This window comes from Scophthalmus maximus, chromosome 12 (genome assembly GCF_022379125.1).
Source record: "Scophthalmus maximus strain ysfricsl-2021 chromosome 12, ASM2237912v1, whole genome shotgun sequence".
NCBI lineage: Eukaryota > Metazoa > Chordata > Actinopteri > Pleuronectiformes > Scophthalmidae > Scophthalmus > Scophthalmus maximus.
The window spans coordinates 7170824-7195312 of record NC_061526.1 but is presented as its reverse complement, the minus strand read 5'-3'; the positions used below and the strand labels follow the sequence as shown (position 1 = coordinate 7195312).

Below are 24489 nucleotides of genomic sequence, written 5' to 3'. Positions count from 1 at the left end.
AGCTGAGCCCCTCCTCTCCCGCGTTACAACCAATCAGAGCCAAGCGGTCGTCTGATTGGTCGCAAGGTTGAGGAGGCGGGAGAACGGCCGGAGCAGAAAGGCGTCCTGACCGGTGCCTGACTGGAAACACGAGCACTGCAGGGAAATAAACGGTTTAACGGTAAAAATACATAAAATCAAAAACAAATTATCAGAAAATATTCAGTTGCTGAGGACACGAACACACACCACCGTGTCTGACAACGTGTTAACCGGGCAGGTTCGACTTTTAGCCTTTTTGCTCCACACAGAACTCCTCGTCCCCCTCTTTCGTTCATGGGCTCTCTTTTTGCCCTGCATAAATTTTTGCAGGTGAAAACGAAATCCTGTTCACCTCCTTCAACAAGCCCCGCCCTGATGTGTGCTGCTGGAAATGTGTAAATATCTGTCAATATCGGACTTTATTAATATCTGACTTCGTTGTTCACCAATACTTTCTGTGTTTCGGGAAAACAAATCAGCCTGACAGACAGAACAGAGGGCAAAACACCCAGGGAAAAGTAGGTCATTCTATTTCTCCAGACTGACTTGAACCACAGACCACATTCATATGGTGGTGGTGATGATGATGATGAAGAATGTGATGTTGATTAATATGATGGTGATGGTGGTGGAGGTCTTCATGCTCCAACTCTTCCTTTATTAACTATGATCTGTGTTATGGTCCTCACAGTTTTGGTGATGTGACGCCCTCTACAGGCCTCTTACCTCATCTCCTCAGAGAGCTGCTCCTCCTCAGAGTCCCTCCTGAACACTGACCTCATGACATCTGTCACCTCTGATGTCATCCAGAATAAACCTGCAGAAACCAGAGAGACCAGAGAGAATAGGGGTGAGGTTGAATTGTCAAATTGGCTCAGGAAGTTTCCTAAATCTTGAAGTGACCCGGAAGTATTTGATCAGCAGCCATGATAAGAGCTGTTCGGGATTCTCTAAAATTTAGAGAATCCGAACAGCTTCCTAACAGGAAGCATTGAAGCTCGTCTCCCATGCACTTAGAGTCTAAATGCATAGGAAAGGAGCTTCAATGCTTCCTTTCCTATCTCCTTTAGCAAAGGGTACACTGGACCTTCCTTTGTGAGAGTAATGAGATATAGCCGCCCCACAATTCATTGTGGCAGCGTTATTTAACTTGACACGCCAAGCACTAACTTAAACGATTAAATCTGAAATAGAAGTACAAGTAGTCGAAGAGTATGAATATGAATATGTCATCATGTAAGTTACTGTTACATATGAAGCATTTACATCTGATGTCACACGGCGGTAAAACACACTGAAACATGCTGATGGGGCCACTGTGTTTCTTGTAGTCCATCTTCGGATAATAGTTTTGCCACTGCAGACGCACGTCAATAACATCCGCAGTCGCATGATGATGTAGTCATCTACTATCTGTAGTACCAGGTGGAATCTGAACATCAGGGATGAATTGCATGAAAAAAGAATCAGGAAGTAAAAATTTTAATTAAAAGCTCTTCAGATAATCCAAGACTATTTGCACTTTTTCCCACAGGGAGGCGCTAAATATGTTTACTAAGTGTTGGCAGCCAATGTGTTCCAGCTCTTCGACTTCATCAATAATCCTGTATTGGTTTGATATTGATTCTAAACATCCAAAATAATGGGAGGCATTTTGTTTGGATGGTTTGTAATTTTATATCAGTTCTGTGTATTTATTTCAAATATTTGAAAATAAATACACAGAAGTGATATAAAATTAAAAAAATATTTTATTTTATCTTATAAAAAAAAACTTTTAAGTGTCATTTTTCAACTGTTTTCACTCCCTTATAAATATATGTGCTATACATTAATACATATACAAAAATATAAATAAAAAACATGTTAATTAAATATGAGATTATATATAATTTATGACCTTGTTTTTATGTGTTGTTTGTTTTGGGGTTGTTTTATTATCCTTTATTTTTCAGTTTTAAAGTTGACTGTTTATTAAATGATTATTGATCCTTTCATTATTAAAGGATCACTAGTCATGCTGTCATATTGACCCCTGTCAATCATGTATATAAACAGGGGATGAAATCACAGATTAAACACATTGTGGATTTGGTTTGTTTGGGGGATTGTTTGATTTAAAAAAAAATCCCTAACCTTTAATTTTTCTATTTCCAGTTTCTTTCATATTTTTAATATTATTTCTTATTTACAGTCTTTGATAACTGATCATCTACTTTTACAGAGCTGTCAATCAGACTGACACCGAGGGCATCATCTAGCACTGGAGAGGGGCGGAGCTATATTGTGTAATCTGTGTGGATTGAAGGGAGTGGTGGGATTAGGACTGCATTACCCAGCATGCCCTGTGTGTGTGTGTGTGTGTGTGTGTGTGTGTGTGTGTGTGTGTATGTAAAATCCTTAAAGAGGATTAATGTGGATCAGAGAGAGACGACATGCCGCTGAAAAGAGAAGGTGAGACGTTGTTCAAACATTTTACCTGAGAATGTGTGTTTGTGAGTGAACTGTGTGTTTACTGTTGGTGTGTGTGTGAGTTTATTTTGTTCTCCACATCCTCGTCCTCTTCTTCCTCTTTAGTTTGGATCATTTCCTCTTCCTCTCATTGTCGTAACATTTCTTCTGCCTTTTCTCTGAGTCGTCACACAGTCCGACCTTTGACCTCTGACTGATATGTTTCTGTATTTTTATGGTGTGTATGTATAATACTTACAACTAACTGACGTTACACACCTGCTGTAGGACATTTAAAACATATTCAACATGTATGAATTATCATTAGTTATCACATGCTTCATTACAGTAAAGATTCATGATGAAATATTAGTAACAATGTCAACCACATAACAATATATAGGCACAACAAAAAGTTCCTGTTGCTAAAGGAACTTTTTCAAAATGGAAAGATTTTTTGGCTCAAATGTAGAAGTGACAACGTGACGTGAGACATGTTAGATAATTAAAGGTTACAGGAGCCGTCAGTGCACCGACTGTCCACCAGAAGGTAGAGGACAGGTATTAATTAAGTATTGATTGTATTGATGAAGGACATGTTTCATAAAGTCACATAACAAATATTATAACTTGGTTTTATAGAGTAATACTACTCCAATACTGAAACTATACAATACTGCATCTATACTAATACTACTGTTTACTAATAATGCAGCTAAACTAGTACTGATACTACTGTTGACTATTACTATACAAGTATTAATACTTATACTGCATCTATACTAGTAATAACACTGCAACTATACTCTTATGAATACTACTGTTTACTAACTCTGCAACTATACTTGTATAAATACTTCTGTTTACAAATATGTATTGAAGTATGAAGCATATGTTTAATAAAGTCACATAACAAATATCATACCACTGGTTTTATAGAGCAATACTACTGCAATACTGCAACTATACAAGTGCTAATACTACTTTTTACTTATACTGCATCTATACTAGTACTAAAATTACTGTTTACTAATACTGGAACTATACTAGTGATAATAATGAATCTTTACTAATTATATTACTGCAACTATACTAGTACTAATACTACTGATTACTATCCCTGCAACTGTACTTCTACTAATACTTCTGTTTACTTACCCTGCAACTATACTTTCACTAATACTTATTTTATGAAGCATATGTTTAATAAAGTCAAGTATCAAATATTGTACCACTAGTTTTATATAGTAATACTACTGCAATACTGCAACTACAAGTACTAATACTACTTTTTTAAATTACTAATAATGCATATATATTAGGTCTAATATAACTGTTTACTAATACTGGAACTATACTAGTAACATCACTGAGACCATAGTAATTATAATACTGCAACTATACTAGTACTAATACTACTATTTACTAATACTTCAAACTATACTAGTCATTATACTGCTTTTTACTAATACTGTGGCCATACTAGTAGAGACCGATGGAGACCAGTAGACTCCAGTATAGACCAGTAGAGTCCAGTAAAACCTGTGTTGGTGGCTCTCCTCAGATACCGAGCGAGCTCTTCAGGTGATGGAGGCCTGTCAGGCCGGAGCTGCTGAAGGGGTCAAAGGTCGCGCAGAGAAGCTGCTCAACATCTTCCAGAGTGACTTATTCCAGGCTCTGTTGGGTAACACACACCTTCACATGTTACACACAAACACACGCTAACATACATGTTAACATACATGTTACACACACAACAACAACTTGTGTCCAAAATAAAAAGAGTCAATGAAAATGATTCAAAGCATCAAATCTTCAGTTTGAAGCCGAAAACATGAGAAATGAATTCATCTCTTCTCTCAGGAACTTTGTCTCTGCTTGTTTTAAAGAAAAAATTAATAAAGTTTGTATGTTTGTGTGTTTGTGTGTGTGTGTGTGTGTGTGTGTGTGTGTGTATGCAGACATCCAGGAGTTCTATGAGCTGACGGTGTGTGAGAACCAGACGACAGCGAGCCGACCGCACACACCTGCACAGGTACACACGCACACACTTTTCTCTCCCCGTCTCTCTAATCCACATGGCGACACCCATCGCTGTTACCTAGCAACAGCTGCAGCAGCATTGCCGGGGCAACAGCTGCATAACACCATGGCAACAGGAGCCCAACCCCCCACCTGCTCCTCCTCCTCTCTCTCTCTCTCCGTCTCTGTCATTGTCTCTATGTCTCTCTACCTTTCTGTCTGTTTGTCATCAACCACAGTGACTCAAGGAGGTGAACAACCCCCGCCCTCCCCCCTCCAAAAACCCCCCCCCACACCAGTCTTCTTCATCTGTCTTGCTCTCCTCCTGCACTGCTCACTCACCCTCTCTCTTCTCTCTCTCTCTCTCCCTCTCTCTCGCTCGGTGTTGACAGTCGGAGGGATAGAAGAGGCGAGGGAGCGGGCGAGCGAGGGAGGATAGACAGATAGACGAAAGAGGAGAGAGAGAGAGAGAGGGGGGGAGGGTGACAAAGAGAGAGAGAGAGAGAGAGAGAGATCAAGCATGAGTGTGTGAGTGAGTGTGTGTGTGTGTGTGTGTGTGTGTGTGTGTGTGTATGTGTGTGTGTGTGTGTGTGTGTGTGTGTGTGTGTGTGTGTGTGTGTGTGTGTGTGTGCGTGAAAATGTGTGTGTGTGAGTATGTGTGAGTGTGTGTGGGTGTGTGTGTGGATATGGACTGCCTCTGCATTGTCACCACCAAGGTAAGAGCAGACCGCCCGCATGCATCCGCTATAACACACACACACACACACACACACACACACACGGTTAATGAGGACACACGTGTGTCCTCATTAACCGTGTGTGTGCACGCATGTCCTCATGAACAATCAAAGTGTTTTCATGTGTGTGTGTTCGTGTTTGCTGCTTCTGTCATGTTTTCATTCCCTGCTCTCTCTCTCTCTCTCTCTCTCTCTTTCTCTCTTTTCCTGTGTGTGGTTAGCATGGTCCCATTAGCATGTAGCTCAGCAGCTGTTGGCAGAGCCGTCGCAAGGCAGGATATTCAGCACATGTGGAGACAACATGTCACATGTCAAGAATCACATGCGGTTTTCATCTACGTCTAAAATGTTACTTGTTTTCTTCTTCTTTTTTTTTACATCAAATATGAACAGAAATCAAAATGTCATCAGTTTGAATTAAAGGCAAAGCGCAACAGGTTGTATCTCGTACAGGTAAAATGCACCGTCACTCTGATCCACTGCGTCCGTCATCCTCTCGTATTCTTTTTTTCCACCAAGGGAAGAGACTCATCTCCAACCAGTTCTCCATGTGTCAACCGCCAAACAAAGGCTTTTCGCTGCCTGGAAAACTGGTGCCAAACCAATGACTGTATATGAAGACGATCAATGACTGTATATGAAGACGATCAATGACTGTATATAAAGACGATCACTGACTGTATATGAAGACGATCAATGACTGTATATAAAGACGATCAATGACTGTATATGAAGACGATCAATGACTGTATATAAAGACGATCAATGACTGGATATGAAGACGATCAATGACTGTATATAAAGACGATCACTGACTGTATATAAAGACGATCAATGACTGTATATGAAGACGATCAATGACTGTATATAAAGACGATCACTGACTGTATATGAAGACGATCAATGACTGTATATAAAGACGATCAATGACTGTATATAAAGACGATCACTGACTGTATATAAAGACGATCAATGACTGTATATGAAGACGATCAATGACTGTATATAAAGACGATCACTGACTGTATATAAAGACGATCAATGACTATATGAAGACGATCAATGACTGTATATAAAGACGATCACTGACTGTATATGAAGACGATCAATGACTGTATATGAAGACAATCAATGACTGTATATGAAGACGATCAATGACTGTATATGAAGACGATCAATGACTGTATATAAAGACGATCAATGACTGTATATGAATACGATCAATGACTGTATATGTAGACAATCAATGAAAATAGAAGGAACCAACTTCGAAGTGGCACGAGCACCAGCCCAGAACCAGCACTTTGTTTGTGGTGGTGGAAAGGTGTTAAGTGTCGTTGATTTTTAGAAAACCAAACTGTTAGAAACATAATTTCCCACGGATGATTTAATCTTTTGCGTACTAGTTTCCGGTTTTTCGCATGTGAAGCGAATAACTTCGGGGAACGAACAAGCTGTACATCGTAAGCAAACTCGAAATCGTTCACGTTAGTTACTAATTAACTTGCACAATTTAAGAATCGAGTTTTTACGTTGTTCGGACCAGGTACTTTCTCTAATAAAAACAAACTCTTTAGGACGAGATCAGTTAATAAACATGTGAAACAGCATTTCACCGATGAATTCATGGTACAGCCCCCTAACGTCCAATAATTACTGGGGTTTAGCTTCTACGAGGACTGACTGTCCCTATTACTGACTATATATGTATTGGATATAGGACTTTGGTTTGATCCAGTATGTTTTGGTTTTGGTCTGGTTTTATATAAACTGGCGTTTAAACTGTGGCTTGATCCAATATGTTTTAGTTTGGTTTTGGTTCCGATTCATATAAACTGGTGCTCTAGCTTTGGTTTAATATTAACTGGCGTTTTAACTTTGGTTGGATCCAATATGTTTGGGTTTGGTTTGGTTTCGCATTTTTGTCAATTTGGTTTAATATAAAGTGGTGTTTTAGTTTTGGTTTGGTTTAATATAAAGTGGTGTTTTGATTTTGGTTTGGTTTAGTATAAACTGGTGTTTGAACTGTAGTTTGGTCTAATATTAACTGGCGTTTTAATTTGTTGGAATCAGTATGTTTTAGTTTTGGTTTTGTTTTATGTAGTTTTGGTTTGATATAAACTGGTGTTTAAACTGTGGGTTGGTAATGTATTTTTTCCTTTTTTTAATCCATCATTTACTGATGTATCAGTCTTTTCTACACACACACACACACACACACTCACAGAGATGGATGTGTTGGATCAGAAATAGCCTCTTCTATCTTTAGCTCCATCCGTATGCTAATGGCCACACACACTCTCAGAAGTCTTGTTGTGTGTTGAGACCAAGACTCCACTCTCTCCTGACTCGACAGTCGCACCAGAACCAGGACGACGTCAGACATCAGACCAGTTTACACCAGATTGAGAATGGTGAAATGAAGATGATCTTAACCTGGATTTTGGTCCGAGGCAGACTAGATTTACGCCAGAACATTCCAGGGAGATTGGTTTTACTGACCATTTCCAACTGGAGGAGAAAATCCAATCAATTGATCCAAAAATCCAAAAATCTGAGTTTGGTCTGAAATTTACTGATCTAACATTAAATGGTTTGTTCTGACATTTGTTGGTCTGATATCTGCTGGTTTAGTCTGAGATTTACTGGTTTGGTCTGATAGCTACTGGTCTGATATTTACTGGGTTTTTTTTCTGATATACTGATCAGAAATCACCAATCACAGATACAGCAGCAGGTGTAGTTGTTAACAAAGATTAATGAAAGGCATCAGAGGGGTGATGCTGTATATTGTAATAATGTAATTTCATATACCATATGATGACAATGATTGCCATTTGACAATGTGTTTCTAATGATACCCCCACACACACAACCTTGTTCTTCTATGGTAGTGAGGCCACTCATAACCCTCGAGCAACCCCTTGAAGGTGTGTCAGAAAGTGACTCACTCACTCACTCTCCCATAATGTCCTCACTCCATTAGATCTGGACTCTAGAATGGTCCTCAGAAAAATATTTGCAAAAAATACACACTCACACACACACACACACACACACACACACACACACACACTCTCACACACACACACACACACACACACTCACACAGGTGAAAACGATACCCTGCCTGTGCAGCTATGCCAACGTGCAGGAAAATAAAACTTTAGAAAATGTCGTTTGAAAATCTGTTTGTGATAAACAGTATTTAGATTTTTTTATATGAATGAATATGAATGAGTTAAATTGAGCGACCGTCATATCTAAAAAAATAACATTACGCATTTCTGAGCTCGTCTGTGACTCTACGTCTCGTTTTGATGAAACACAGACGTTTTAGTGACATGACATGTAACGTGGTTATCGTCCCTCTGTGTGTGTGTTTGTGTGTGTGTCTGTCACTCAGTCACACGCGTGTAAACACAGACTGTAAACATCAGCAACACATCAACACACTTCACACAACTGAGGATTTTACAGATGAGCTGTTAACTCTTCCTCGTCTGACAGAGGTCAGAGGTCACGACTGCTCGTGATTCATCTCCATTGGTGTGTGTGTGTGTGTGTGGGGGGGGGGTGTGTGTGTGTGGGTGTGTGTGTGTGGGGGGGGGTGTGTGTGTGTGGGTGTGTGTGTGTGGGTGTGTGTGAGAATGTGTTGTCCTGATATTACACGGGTCTCAGGTGAGGAAAGAGAGACAGACAGACAGACAGACAGACGTGACGACAGGTCAAAGGCGGTGACCTCAAGTTAGCGTCCCTGGAGCAAAGGTCAAAGGTCAACTTTAACTCTATCTGTTTACATGTCTGTCTCTCTCTTCGTGAATCGAGGCTGGCTCCTCCTCTGTCCAGTGATGTCAGTTGCCGGGCAACGGAGGCTCTCAGGGCCTTCTTGTTTCGATGGCAACCGCATCATCATCTCTGCCTCCTATTCTCTACGTCTTTTCCTTCATCCTTCAGTCCTTCACCTTCATCTTTCACTTCTTTACCTTCATCCTTCACTCCTTCACCTTCATCTTTCACTTCTTTACTTTCATCTTTCACCTTCATCATTCATCCTTCATCCTTCACTCCTTTACACTCATCCTTCATATTCCTCATTCACTCGTTGACTTCTTTACCCTCATCCTTCACTCCATCTTCATCCTTCACTTCTTTCCCCTTCACTCCTGTATGGAATAGAAATGAGGCCGTTTGTCGTACATAAATGTCGTCAGTGAGCGTGTAACAGTGCCAATCGTGATAATAGCTAACGCGAACACCATCCGTGTCTCTCTGCAGAAGTATCGTTACCAAGAGGATGAGACTCCGCCTGTCGACCCCAGCCCCGGTCACATGACCCACGGACGCAGCACCGAGCTTAGCCACGCACACCTGGACGGATACACACACCCAGCAGCACTCACTGTAGGTGTACACACACACACACACACACACACACACACACACACACACACACACACACACACACACACACACACACACACACACACACACACACACACACACACACACACACACACCCACACACACACAAACACACACACACACTGAGGTTGTCACTGTGGGGCCTCGCACCACACAACAGTGAGGTTTGACCCAAAGGTCCTGCAGAATATTCTCAGGGTCATTGAAAGGGTCGAGAAAAATTAGAGGAAAGTAAACTTAAGTTATGTTTCCTGGATTTATAATACATTTTAAATGTGTGACATTTCTTGTAGGTAGTGTATAATCAATGTTTCAGTGTCTGCTGGTTTCTCTTCGGGGTTCTCTCTCTGTTGTTCGGTCGCCGGTGTTTCTTCCTCTGTCCACCAGAGGGCGCTGTTCACTGTGAAACTGAGCTCAACATTCGAACAACGCCAAACGTCTTGAGACGAACCTCGAGAAGGTTCAAAGGCTCGGACTGAAAGCTCTAGGGGTCTTTGAGGGTGTTCTAAGGTCCTTGAAGAAAACTCAAGGGCCTTGAGGAGAATGCAGGGGTATTTGAGGAGGTTCTGTGGTCCATGAGCATGTTCTAGGTTCCTTCAAGGGGACTGAAGGGTCCCGGGAACTATCTGGGGATCTTCGACAGGGTCTTGAGCTCCTGGAGGACGTTACAGGGTCCTTGAAGAAGTTCTAGGATTCCTTGATGAGGCAGTATGGGCCTGGAAACACATGGTGACACATCGAAATGGCTCAGGTGTGATTGTAGTTGTAGCAGCGGGCGGCGGGTATGCTCTTAATTACTAACACACACACACACACACACACACACAGGCGTGGGCTGCTTGTACCCACTCTGTGTGTGATGCTGCTTCTTTTTTCCTGCTGTCACCATGGCAACCAAGATAAGAGAGGGGGGTTGGGGGGGGGCACAGGAATGGGAAGGGAGTGTTGCCATGGCAACAATATTAGCTGAAATGTAATTGTGTGTGGTTGTTGAAGCGCTCTTTTTGTTAAATTTCTATTATATTCTTTCTATATCTCTCTTCATCTCTCTCTCTCTCTCCATCTCTCTCCCTCCATCTCTCTCTTCCTCTCTCTCTCCTTCTGTTCCTCTCTCTTTTCTCTCTCTCTCTCTCTCTCACGGCCAGCGGCCAAGTGACATCACATAGGGGAGGGGATTCCTTCAGAGAGCGAGCGAGAGACAGAGAGACAGAGGGAAAGAGAGAGAGAGGGTGGGGGTGTGCAGTGGGGCGTTAGGAGGGTCGAGCCGAGAGAGAGAGAGAGGGAGAGGGAAGGAGAGAGAGAGAGAGCGGAGGAGGGATGACAGAGTGATAAACAGCCTCTCTCTCTCTCTTTTCTCTTTTATTTTGGAGGATTTTTCTCTCTCTTCATTTAGAGGACTCTGCTCGGTTCCTCCCCCCCTCCCCCCCTCTCTCTCTGGATGGACGGGGGATGGCAGGGTGATGCTCTGGTCTGTCCGTCATGACAGACTGAGCGGGTTCCTGCGGAGAACGACCTCTGTGGCGGCGTTCGCTGGTGAATTCCTCATGCTGCCGTTTATGTAACGCAGTGATGTTTGTGTCGGTGTGGTACGCCAAGAAGATGGGACGAAGATTCATCAACAACGTGAGAAAAGCCAAGAGGCACCGGCAGAGGATGATGGTAGGACATCTCAGCCTTAGCACGTCTCATTAACATGTGATTGGCTCTACGGGGGGTGGGGGAGGGGGGCTTCACTTGGACCAATCATGTTGGAGGAAGGGGAAAGTTTCAGGCCTGACTAGTGTTAAACTGTGCATTGAGAACCTGGTCATGTCCAGGACGTCCTGGGAAAAATACCTGGGCGCGTCCGAGGAGGTTAGCGTTGTTCTGCATTAGAATACTATCATCGTTCTACCTAAGCATCCTTGTACCTGAGACAATTGACATCATTCTGCCTGAGGCAGTTAACAACGTTCTACCTGAGACAATTATCAACGTTCTACCTGAGACAATTATCAACGTTCTACCTGAGACAATTATCATCGTTCTACCTAAGACAATTAGCATCCTTGTACCTGAGACAATTGACATCATTCTGCCTGAGGCAGTTAACAACGTTCAACCTGAGACAGTTAACAACGTTCTACCTGAGACAATTATCAACGTTCTACCTGAGACATTATCAACGTTCTACCTGAGACAATTAGCATCGTTCTACTTGAGACAGTTAGCATCGTTCTACCTGAGACATTATCAACGTTCTACCTGAGACAATTATCAACGTTCTACCTGAGACAGTTAGCATCGTTCTACCTGAGACAATTAGCATCGTTCTACTTGAGACAATTAGCATCGTTCTACCTGAGACAATTAGCATCGTTCTACCTGAGACAATTAGCCTCGTTGTACCTGAGACAATTAGCATCGTTCTACTTGAGACAGTTAGCATCGTTCTACTTGAGACAGTTAGCATCGTTCTACTTCAGACAATTAGCATCGTTCTACTTGAGACAATTAGCATCGTTCTACCTGAGACAATTAGCATCTTTGTACCCGAGAAAATGATGCGTAATTCTACTTGAGACAGCGTCCTTCTATCGGAGACCATTAGCATCTAACTACGTGATGAACGGTGATGTCGAACCGTGGTGAACCGTGGTTCAGATGCACATGTTCCCCTCGGGATAAACTGTAAGAACTGCGACCATCCTCCGACCGCCTTGGTTCTAACCAGCCATCGGGCTAACAGACGGTGACGAATCCTCCTGGTGGTCTCGTTTTGTTCAGACCCTTTTTACTCTGGGTGACCGAGAGACAAAGACAGACTGGGAGAGAGAGAGATGTCAGGGGAAATGGGGTTTAATTAATTCAGTGTGAACTGTAACTCTCTCTCTCTCTCTCTCTCTGTTATATAACTCTATTGAAGCTTGCTCTCTCCTCCAGATTCTCCAGAGAAAAACAGGATGAAGTGAACTGTGTTACAGAGAGAGAGAGAGACCCAGAGAGAGGCAGTACCACAGTAAAAGTACTTCATGTAGTTTTTATGTGACGATGTGTGTTTTTTTTGTGTTGTAATTTTTATTTTATGATGTCATGTGATGATGTGGTGCTGACGCAGGTATTATGTGATGTAGTTGTAATTTCATGGTGTAGTTGTTATGTGATGATGTCGTATTTATTTGATTGTGTAGTTTTTTTATGTAGTGATGTAGTTTTATGTGGGATGATGTTGTTTTTATGTGATAATGTAGTTTTTTATGTGGTGATGTAGTTTTATATGGGATGATGTTGTTTTTATGTGATAATGTAGTTTTTAATGTGGTGATGTTGTTTTATATGGGATGATGTTGTTTTTATGTGATAATGTAGTTTTTAATGTGGTGATGTTGTTTTATATGGGATGATGTTGTTTTTATGTGATAATGTAGTTTTTTATGTGGTGATGTAGTTTTATATGGGATGTAGTTTTTTATGGGATGATGTTGTTTTTGTGATAATGTAGTTTTTTATGTGGTGATGTAGTTTTATATGGGATGTAGTTTTTTATGGGATGATGTTGTTTTTATGAGATAATGTCGTTTTTGATGTGGTGATGTAGTTTTATATGGGATGTAGTTTTTTGAGTGATAATGTAGTTTTTATTTGATGTAGTTTTTTATTTGATGATGTCGTTTTTATGTGATGGTGTTTTTTGTGATAATGTAGTTTTAATGTGATGATGTCGTTTTTGTGACCAAGTCTTTGACATCTTAGCTTTAATAATCAGCAGCTTTAATCGTCATGAGAGACATTGTTCATAGTTTTTGTTTCTGGAGTGTTTGATACTTAAATTATTGATGAAAACTGCAACAGCAACTCAAAGAATCGTTTGTCTACAATGTTTCTCCGACACGGGACTCATGTCCGATAAAACTTTCTCGCAATGTTTACGTTTGTGTTTCTGCGTCTCGCGCCGTTTACCGACCGCAGCTCGTCGTCTCCGCAGGAAGTGATGTTATAACCGTGTTCTGGATCTCTGTGACCGTGTGCATGAGATAATGGGTGGTCGCCATAGCTACAGCTACAGTTGCTAAGGTAACGGGCCCCCTGGGGGCTCAACAGCTGTTACCATGGAGTTGCCATGGTGACGTGCGGTCAGCTGAGAGACGGCTGCCGGCCGTGATTTAACCCATCGTGTCTGTGTGTCTGTACAGATGAACGGATCAGAGGGAGAACTGGAGTACGAGGAGATCACACTGGAGAGGGTGAGGACACACACACACACACACACACATTGTGACATCGGCTCGTGTCTGTTTTTAGAAACTGTCACCAAGTGTGTGTGTTCACCTGGTGACATCAGCAGGTTATTTTTATGTTGCTGCTGATTATTTGTGGAAACAATGGTGAGATTAAGCTCCTCTGTCTCTGACAGATCACCTGATCCACTTCGGATTTTCACAACTACAACCGAAAAACTTTTACAAAAACCTCAATGTTCTTTGTCTCATCTGAACCATCTGCTGAGCCTCTAAAGGTTCTCTGAATGTTCTCTGGAGGTTCTCTGAATGTTCTCTGAATGTTCTCTGGAGGTTCTCTGAATGTTCTCTGAATGTTCTCTGGAGGTTCTCTGAATGTTCTCTGAATGTTCTCTGGAGGTTCTCTGAATGTTCTCTGGAGGTTCTCTGAATGTTCTCTGAATGTTCTCTGGAGGTTCTCTGAATGTTCTCTGAATGTTCTCTGAATGTTCTCTGGAGGTTCTCTGAATGTTCTCTGAATGTTCTCTGGAGGTTCTCTGAATGTTCTCTGAATGTTCTCTGGAGGTTCTCTGAATGTTCTCTGAATGTTCTCTGGAGGTTCTCTGAATGTTCTCTGGAGGTTCTCTGAATGTTCTCTGAATGTTCTCTGGAGGTTCTCTGAAGGTTCTCTGAATGTTCTCTGAATGTTCTCAGAATGTTCTCTGGAGGTTCTCTGAATGTTCTCAGAATGTTCTCAGAATGTCCTCAGGAGGTTCTCTGAATGTCTTCTGGAGGTTCTCTGGAGTTATCCAAAGCATCCAACAGGCTGTAGAACCGTCATAGTTCCTTGAATAGTTCCCTGGTGCAGGTTCTATCCTCACAGCTTCCGTTCTCCGACTTTAGGGGAATTCTGGTCTGGGCTTCAGTATCGCAGGAGGAACCGATAATCCTCACATTGGAGACGACCCGTCAATATTCATCACCAAGATCATCCCTGGAGGAGCCGCTGCCCAGGACGGACGCCTCAGGTACACACAGACACACAACACACGCAAACAACACGCGCACACACACACATCGGGTCGCGCTTCACGCATAGGGCTTCTCTCTCTCTCTCTCTCTCTCCATCTCCAGGGTCAACGACAGCATCGTTTTCGTGAACGACGTGGACGTGCGCGAGGTCACTCACTCCATCGCCGTGGAGGCTCTGAAGGAGGCGGGGCCTGTTGTCAGGCTGTACGTCCTACGGCGCCGCTCACCGAGTGAACGAATGGCACAGATCAAACTGATGAAAGGACCCAAAGGTAGGAAAGGAGACATGGAGGAGATGAGGTGTACAGTTGTTATGTAACAGTATATTTCTGGTGCTCTTTCGCCCTCTGCTGGATGATTAGTGTTTTGGTTTCTCATATTTTTTCAGTTTTGTGTTTCTTTCATGATTTCTTAAAAATCATAATAAAACTTATGCTTCTTCAGAACCTTTACTTGTTAGGACGAGTGTCCACACGTGTGTGCATGTGTCTGTTTCTATGACAACAGCATGTGGATAAAATGTCACCTCCGCTGCTCCACCTCTTTCCTTTAATGACTCTGACATAGTGCTTTGTGGAGGAGGTGTAGTGATGGAGGTGTAGTGACGGAGGTGTACTGTAGTGATGAAGGTTTGGTGAAGCAGGTGTAGTGAAGTAGGTGTAGTGATGGAGGCGTAGTGACGGAGGTGTACTGTAGTGATGGAGGTGTAGTGACGGAGGTGTACTGTAGTGATGGAGGTGTAGTGACGAAGGTTTGGTGAAGCAGGTGTAGTGAAGTAGGTGTAGTGATGGAGGCGTAGTGATGGAGGTGTACTGTAGTGACGGAGGTGTACTATAGTGATAGAGGTGTAGTGATGAAGGTTTGGTGAAGCATGTGTAGTGAAGGAGGTATAGTGATGGAAGTGTCTCGATCCACACCAAACTTTAAAGTGTCAGCGGTTCTGCTCTGGTCCAGGTCTCGGCTTCAGTATTGCGGGCGGTGTCGGGAACCAACACGTTCCTGGAGACAACAGCATCTACGTCACCAAGATCATTGAGGGCGGAGCGGCACACCGCGATGGACGGCTACAGATCGGGGACAAAATACTGGCTGTATGTAAAAAACTCACATCACACCGATACACGAGTGACTCACAGTGCGCCAGTCTAACCCCCGACCTCTGACCCCGACAGGTGAACCATGTGTCGCTGGAGGACGTCCTGCATGAAGACGCGGTGGCGGCCCTGAAGAACACAGGGGAGGTGGTCTACCTGAAGGTGGCCACGCCCACCACGCAGTACATCCACCCCACTGATCGATACAGCCCCCCCGACCTGACCAGCTGTACGTACTTCCTGTGACCTCTGAACTCTGACAGGCCTAAGATCAGGTCAGACGTGGATCTGACATGATCCCTGAGGATGTTGGGTAGACTTTTTTATCTCTGTTACTGATGAGGTTCTAAGGGACTGTTCTCCAAAGAAAACAAAAGTTAATAAACCCTGTTCCACAGACCTCTGTTCTGTCGAACATCAGAACATGAATTTCCAGAATTTCCCAGCTTGGGATGAATAAAGTATTTATCTATCTATTTATCTAACATGTACTGTGGTTATTCATTTTATTAAACAGTTTTTTCCCAAAAGAACCAATTAGAAACAAAATAAACACCTAACACCTTAGAATCTGAACAGGTTTCTGCAGAACCTTTTCAAAAGGGTCTCTAATTAGTCGTTATTATTCGTAATCTCTGACCTTTCCTCTGGTGCCATCCTGAGGTCCAACCTAGAACATTTGGTGCTCATTCTTCTGTCGTTCTCCGCAGCCTACATGGAGCCAGACTACATGTGCGACTACCCACAAGCCCTCCCTCCTCCGTCACCACGGCGATACTCACCTATCCCCCGGGGCATGATGGGAGAGGACGACTACTCCCGGGAGCCGCGCAGGGTCTGTGTGCAGCGTGGATCCACCGGCCTGGGCTTCAACATCGTCGGCGGAGAAGACGGAGAGGGAATCTTCATCTCCTTCATCCTGGCGGGGGGGCCAGCAGACCTGAGCGGAGAGCTCCGGAAGGGGGACCAGATCCTGAGTGTGAGTACAGAGACCAGATCCTCAGACCAGATCGTGAGTGTGAGTACAGAGACCAGATCCTCAGACCAGATCCTCAGTGTTAGTTCAGAGACCAAGTCCTCAGACCAGATCCTCAGTGTGAGTAGAGACCAGATCCTCAGTGTGAGATGAGACCAGATCCTCAGTGTTAGTTCAGAGACTAAGTCCTCAGACCAGATCCTCAGTGTGAGTAGAGACCAGATCCTCAGTGTGAGTAGAGACCAGATCCTCAGTGTGAGTTCAGAGACCAGATCCTCAGACCAGATCCTCAGTGTGAGTTCAGAGACCAGATCCTCAGACCAGATCCTCAGTGTGAGTTCAGAGACCAGATCCTCAGACCAGATCCTCAGTGTGAGTAGAGACCAGATCCTCAGTGTGAGATGAGACCAGATCCTCAGTGTGAGTTCAGAGACCAGATCCTCAGACCAGATCCTCAGTGTGAGTTCAGAGACCAGATCCTCAGACCAGATCCTCAGTGTGAGATGAGACCAGATCCTCAGTGTGAGATGAGACCAGATCCTCAGTGTGAGTTCAGAGACCAGATCCTCAGACCAGATCCTCAGTGTGAGTTCAGAGACCAGATGCTCAGACTCATGAATCCTCCATCACCCCTTCACGTCAGGACGTTTGCCCTTGAGGTTGAGTAAAAGCGTCCTAGTCGTTATCTCCTTGCCTCCTTACGACTTGTCTCAAAGTGAAAGTGTGTGTGTCCAGGTGAACGGCGTGGACCTCCGGTACGCGACGCACGAGCAGGCGGCGGCAGCTCTGAAGAACGCGGGGCAGACTGTTACCATAGTAGCACAGTACAGACCCGAGGGTGAGCTCACACACTGAAACACACTGACCCCCCTCCCCGTGTCCTCTTGTAAACACGGATGTCATGGTTACCGTGGTGATCTGTGTGCAGAGTACAGCCGCTTCGAGGCGAAGATCCACGACCTGAGGGAGCAGATGATGAACAGCTCATCGGGGAGTCTGAGAACCAACCGCAGCTTCTACATCAGGTAAACATGGTCCCGAGTCAGGTCAGGTGACAGGTCAGGTGACAGGTCAGGTGACAAACCAGCTCGGACAGAGACGTGTGATCTGTGGTTTCAGGGCGTTGTTTGACTATGACAAGCAGTGGGACGGGGGCGTCCTGTCACAAGCTCTGGACTTCAACTTTGGGGAGGTTCTCCACGTGATGGACAGCGCCGACGACGAGTGGTGGCAGGCGAGGCGGGTGAGCCAGCAGGGGGAGCTGGAGGAGCTGGGCTACATCCCGTCCAAACACAGGTAAGGGGTCAGGGTGAGCGTGGTTCGATGCTGCTGCTGCGGCTGCGGCGAGCAGAGTCCTGGTGTCTGAACACGGTGTGTGTGTTTCAGGGTGGAGAGGAAGGAGTGGTCGAGGATGAAGAGCAAAGGTGAGCAAACGCTAAACCCTAAATCCTTACCCCCTAACTCCTATATCCTAACCCCTAAATCTTAACCCCTTACAAAACACTTTAGGTTTCCAGCCCCCCCTGTGTAACTGCTCGTCTTTTCCCTCCTACAGGTCGAGAAGGGTTTGTTCACAGCTACGAGCTCATCACTCAGATTGAAGGTCAGTGTGACCTTTAACATTTCACCTTATCTCCAGGTTTGGTCGATTTACACCAGTGTTAATGGGAGGGTCCTGAAATACAATCACCAAATCTCACACATTCATAGATATCAGTAAACTCTATACGACAGAATTTTTTATAATAAGATTCTTGAATTATCCCCTGTGACATCAGTGAAAATGTCAAAAAAACTTCCTATCTCACAATGCTAAAGAATGAGATGAAAAAATCCCTGGCTCCGCCCCTTTGTTCTGATCCTCACCAACATTTAAAGGATACACTTTTGGTCCATGTTCCAATCCTTCCGCCATTATGGCTCCTGATGTTGGTTCTGTTGGTTTGTGTGAACTAATCTGTCACTATAGCAACACACTGTTATAAATCAAAGATTTCTCTTTGTCTTCAGTGGACTACGCTCGCCCCATCATCATCCTGGGGCCAACCAAAGACCGGGTCAACGACGACCTGCTGTCCGATTTCCCCGACAAGTTCGGCTCCTGCGTCCCTCGTGAGTGTCCCGTCCTCCGGTGGAAACAGGAAACATCAGGCGGACAAACAGGAAGTCCCTCACGTGACTCTCTCTCTCTCTCTCTATAGACACGACTCGCCCTCGGAGGGACTACGAGGTCGATGCGCGGGACTACCACTTTGTGTCATCACGGGAACAGATGGAGCGGGACATCCAGTCACATCGCTTCATCGAGGCGGGCCAGTACAATAACCACCTGTACGGGACGTCGGTGCAGAGCGTCAGACAGGTGGCCGAGCAGGTGAGACGGGCCGGCTACTATGGCGACGTCTGTAGACTAATTGATAATGGAGCGGTTAAGAGTTGCTCTCGGAGGGTGGTGGTTACCATGGAGATGACAAACTGATCACCATGGTTACCAAAGTGATGAGGTCGTCATTGTTGCCTTCGTGAGAGGGTGTCAGACTGGTTGCTACTGTGATGAATAAAAGTTGTCAGAAACATTATGCTGTTTTCCGCTGAGTTCCGCGTGTGTCCACCAGGGGAAGCACTGCATCCTGGACGTGTCCGCGAACGCTGTGAGGAGGCTTCAGGCGGCTCAGCTGCACCCCGTCGCCATCTTCATCCGACCGCGCTCCCTGGAGAACATCCTGTAAGTCAGTGATGTCACGACGTGTCACTGCTGCTGTCTCAGCAGGAATTTGAACCCAAATATCTGAGCCACCATTTGTGTGTGTGTGTGTGTGTGTGTGTGTGTGTGTGTGTGTGTGTGTGTGTGTGTGTAGGGATCTGAACAAGCGTCTCTCGGAGGATCAGGCAAGGAAAGCTCTGGACCGAGCCATCAAGCTAGAACAAGACTTCCTAGAGTGTTTCACAGGTAAAAATTAATTTTAGATTCACGTTCATTCATTAATTTGTTGAAACAAACAAAGAGCCTCAGTGTGTGTGTGTGTGTGTGTGTGTGTGTGTGTGTGTGTGTGTGTGTGTGTGTGTGTGTGTTCAGCCATTGTGCATGGCGACAGCTTCGAGGAAGTCTACCACCTGGTCAAAGCCGTCATCGAGGAGCAGAGCGGCCCCTACATCTGGGTCCCCGGCCGCGACCGACTCTGATTGGCCACTGCCATGGAAGCCGCCACCCTGCAGCACCTCCTCAGCAGCGTTGCCTGGGGAGCAGACGTTGGTCTTTTTACCATTTTTGTTTTCTTTCTACGGGACGGCGACGAGCGAGCTCAGTGATTGGATTGCTGCTGCAGCCGCGGCAAATGAGAGAGAGAGAGAGAGAGAGAGGGGGCGTGTCCAGATGTCTGTGTGTCCGCGGAGAAGATGGCGACAGACGATTGATCGATTGGTTATGTGTTGGTTCAATAATCCTGTCTTATCAGTAAATGTTGAATCAGACTGTAGAGTTCAGTTGGTATTGAAGTATTTATATTATCCTATTTATTTATTTATCTATTTATTGATTGATTGATTGATTGATCATGTGATGTGAACATGGTGAGTGTGTGCGTGTGTGTTGTGTACATAAAGACTTGTGTGACTGTAAATAAAACGATGGGGCTCAAACACACAGTCTATTCAGGGCTTATCAAACAACCACTGGACTACAACATCCACAATCCCTCTCTGCCTGGACCTCATCTCCCTGATCCCCCCTATCTGGACTACAACACCCATAACCCCCCTCTGTTGCTGTGGACAGATTAGACAGTTTATCTGCATAGTAACAGCACGTAGGTTAAGCTGAAAGTTGAACATTTTCAAAAGGCTGTGAACTACATTTCCCACAGTTCCCAGCTGCAGTGACGCCTACAAATATCTACAGCACAGAAGGACTACATTACCCACAAGTCCTAGCTAAATATGTCCATATTCCCACAATGACCATGGGTCTATGCTGCCATGATTCTGGACTAAAGTACCCATGATTCCCTGCTGCTGAAGAGGCAGTGGGCGTCGGGGACTTGCTGGGGATGGAGCCAAAGCCTCAGTCTCAGAAAACAAACCTGGGCATGGTCACCTGTGGCTCCGCCCACTCCCGTGGCCCCAACATAAGACTCTATTGCTCACAGCGCTTTGGGAGATAACTGTGACCATGGCAACTGGGACTGATATCCAACCTGATCCTGAACTGGTTCTGATGGGTTCCACTGAAGGTCGGGGGTCATGTGACTAATTATAATAATTATTATAATAAAAATGATCATAACTATTGATGATGTAACATCATCACTCACTCTCTCACACACAAACACACACACGCTGATACAAACACTCACACATTCACACAGACGACTCGTTTGTTGTTAAATGAAATTAGTTATTGATGAAAATCAACCATTGAAATAAAATAAATTCCATATAAAAAAGTTGAAGACTGAAATCTGTGTGATGACAGGGTGAGAGGTCAGAGGGTGAGATCGATGTTTTTCTCACTCTCGAATAAATTTCACCGATTAAACCAGATGAAGTGAACTTTGTTTTTTTTGGATTGACCAACCTGTTGTGTGTCTTTGAGTCTCGGTGCCGTTAAATTAACCCGACGAACAATGAGGATTTGAAAGAAAGAAATTCTGTCTGGACACGTTCACGCTGGTCAACATGTTAAAACGTGTTCATATGATTTAAAACATAACTCAAACCAAAGCTGATGAGAATGTTTTCCCACATTTTTATTCCTTTTTTTGTTTGTTAGTTTTTCTAATAAGACTGAGTGTTGAGTTTTGAAGGAAGCATAAAAACCTCACTGCCTCATCACCATGATGAAGTCTGGATGAAACAAACATCTCACCAGCCTTAGAAGGACAAAGAAGAAAGAAAACTGATATTCCAGAACTTGTGTCTATGTGAAGATCCAGATAATAAAACATAATCAGCATAAATGTTTGGATCATTTATCATTGCGGAGTCAAATAGAGAACCAGTGAAATCAGAGGACTTGTTTGTTTTCTCGTCAAACGGATACATTTTCTACCATTCATCCATTTATTGAAGGCACAAAAAGGCATTTGACAGATTATGGAATGATTAATTGTTGATTGAGGAAGGAACCATAATGACGTTTTTGGAAAAGAAAAGCGAATTCCAGGAGATCCATGATCACCATCGTCCTCTGTCCAACATGACAGGACGAGGAGGAAGAAGAAGAAGTTGCTAAGCAGAATGGTAACCACAAAGAAATGGATCAAACAAAAACCAAAACATGTCGATTTACAGTGAAGCCATAAAGTTTGACGCTGCAGAGGTCAAAGGTGAAAGACGTCGATCATGTTGAAGCTCAGTCGAGTTGTGTTGTGCAATGTTCGCGTCAGAAGTCGTGCTCAGTGCTGATTCCAGCAGCGATGTCATCGTACTCTCCAAAACACTGTGTCATCTCCATGGCAACAGGTGATTTGTTTCCTGTGGGCGTTGTAAGAGCTTCAGGTGGAGATTGTGTGTGAGTGTGTGTATGTGTGTGTGTGTTGGTGTGTGTGTGTGTTAGCTACCTGTCTTTCTGCTGCAGCACATCAACACCATCAGGACGGTGCAGATGCAGAACAGACACACGACCACCAGCAGGCAGATGAGTCTGACCAGAGACACCGAGGGAGGAGGCGGGGGAGCAGGAGGAGCTGTGAAGGAGGTTTATTATCCATTTAGCAGAGCAGCGCGCAGGTTAGGAGCGTCATGCAAACAGGAAGTGATGCGACGCGAGTGTTCTGACCTCTGACGATCAGCCAGCTGCGATGAGACGGTCCCAGGAGATCAGTGGAGCACCAGTAGAGCCCCTCGTCCGACTGTTGGACTTTACTGACGCTGAACTCCTCGACTTTAACTCTCTGCATCGGCGTGTCTCTGATGTGGACGCCGTTCCTGAAGAAATACACTGCGTGCGTGGAACCATCTTTGTTCCGACAGCGCAGCGTGACCTCACTTCCTGCTGTCACGGGAAGCGCGGGGATCTCCAGGATAAAAGGACATCTGGCGAAATCTGAAGAGAGGGACACGCCCACGGGTGAATGCAGACAGAGGGTTTCACGGACAGAGCAGAAACCAGAGGCTGGAGGCGTGTCCTAACAGGAGGCGTGTCCTCTGAAGCAGGTTACTTCAGGGGTAACTGTGTGACGTCGCTCTGACAGAAAGACTCCTGCCTGGACACGCCTCCTGTCAGGACTTTGATGCTTTTCTAATCGCCGGCCGAATGAATCCAGATCAAATGATCCGGGCTCAGTGGACACAAACCACCGAGGGAGACCAGAGACCAGCAGAGTGACCCAAGTAAGACAATGAGACAGTGAGGACAGCGAGACAGTGACTGTACCGTTCCGAGGACACACACTGATGTTGACCTGCTGGCTCATCTGTTCACACGCGGCCTCACACCAGTAAACTCCAGAGTCGGACGGAGACAGACCTGACACGGTGCAGGAGGAGCCATCAAACGTCCCAAAGCCTGAACCACACAGATCCGTCTGTCCCCCGGCTGTCCTCTTTACTGCCTGTCCACCCGCCTGTGCCCCTACAACACAACTCAGAGACACCGAGTCGTCGCTGAAGAACTGCTGAAGGTTCGGACTGACATTCAGAGACACTGGAGGACAGAGTCACAGTCAGACATGTACAGACACATTAATTGTGTTATTGTCAGTGTCGCTTCCATCACCTCACCTGCAGCAGCCGTCGGTGCACACAGCAGCAGAACAGACACACCTGCAACAGGAGGTCAGAGGTCAGCGAGGGTCAGAGATACGTTGGTCTGCCTAAACTGTGAGCGAGTAAAAAAATATCAAGACAAAACGTGACAAAACAGCGGAGACTCTCGAGTCCTCGTCCCCCTGCGTCTCAGCAGAGTGAGGGCCGCTGCCACCTAGAGGCAGGTGAGGGGAAGCTGCCGCGGAGACAAGTCCGTCCACCGAGACACAGGGATGGATTTGGATCGTCCTTCGCTTTCTACTATTCCTTGACCTCGGTGGAAGGAAACTTCCTTAGCAAATTTGACAATTCCACCAGGTTTTTCTCTGACAGTTTCCTCGCTCAGGCGTGAATAGATAGATGAGTGAATGAATGAATGGAAGAATACATTTATGAATGGATGTGGAGTGTGTTGGACTCACCCAGCAGAGACAGAGGCGTCATGTTGCCCGGAGGAGGACGACCGAACGACCGACTGACTGACTACCTGCCTGAGGCTCTGAGCTGTGGCTTCACTTCCTCGTGAACATCAAACCTCAACACGTCGGTGCCTGTGCTCCGTGTCGGTCGATCACACGCGACATGTATGGACACCCGTTCACCTCAGTGGGTTCACCAGCGTCAGCGAAAATGTTCACTGAACAACGGCAAAATTGATACATTTCTGTGCTAATTTACGTGATATTTTTTGGGGCTGACTCTAAATTTTAAAAAAAGTGGTTCTTTTATATTTTAGCTGTTCGATCATACTATTTACATTTCACTTTTACATTTCGCGCACAACAAAGTCA

General features: G+C 44.7%; 2 protein-coding genes across 5 annotated transcripts; one reads left to right on the top strand and one right to left on the bottom strand.

Annotated features, from left to right (window-relative positions):
- Positions 1–493: 493 nt before the first annotated feature.
- LOC118283926 (disks large homolog 4) lies at positions 494–21493 on the top strand. Of its 3 annotated transcripts, XM_035606382.2 has the most exons (22): positions 494–539; positions 713–871; positions 2246–2475; positions 4037–4156; positions 4434–4507; positions 9510–9635; positions 13829–13879; positions 14756–14880; positions 14987–15156; positions 15839–15975; positions 16057–16207; positions 16689–16957; positions 17690–17792; positions 17883–17979; positions 18074–18250; positions 18341–18378; positions 18510–18557; positions 18965–19066; positions 19156–19328; positions 19570–19679; positions 19813–19904; positions 20031–21493. In XM_035606382.2, exons 3-22 carry the CDS (start codon positions 2457–2459, stop codon positions 20135–20137), a joined length of 2289 nt encoding a protein of 762 aa, XP_035462275.1. In that variant the 5' UTR covers positions 494–539; positions 713–871; positions 2246–2456; the 3' UTR covers positions 20138–21493. The 3 variants fall into 3 exon arrangements, with proteins under 3 accessions (XP_035462275.1, XP_035462309.1, XP_035462350.2); XM_035606416.2 differs by lacking the exons at positions 494–539; positions 713–871; positions 2246–2475; ... (1 more) ...; positions 4434–4507; positions 9510–9635 and adding an exon at positions 11020–11315; XM_035606457.2 differs by lacking the exons at positions 494–539; positions 713–871; positions 2246–2475; ... (7 more) ...; positions 16057–16207; positions 16689–16957 and adding an exon at positions 16992–17613.
- Positions 21494–21684: 191 nt separating this feature from the next.
- On the bottom strand, positions 21685–24370 carry LOC118284989. 2 transcript variants are annotated; one of them, XM_035608251.2, is made up of 6 exons: positions 24121–24370; positions 23675–23716; positions 23328–23597; positions 22731–22997; positions 22513–22638; positions 21685–22426 (listed from the first exon to the last, which is right to left on the bottom strand). In XM_035608251.2, the coding sequence occupies exons 1-6, from the start codon at positions 24140–24142 to the stop codon at positions 22335–22337; spliced, it is 819 nt and encodes a 272-aa protein (XP_035464144.2). In that variant the 5' UTR covers positions 24143–24370; the 3' UTR covers positions 21685–22334. The 2 variants fall into 2 exon arrangements, with proteins under 2 accessions (XP_035464144.2, XP_035464149.2); XM_035608256.2 differs by having other exon boundaries at positions 23328–23525.
- Positions 24371–24489: the final 119 nt, after the last annotated feature.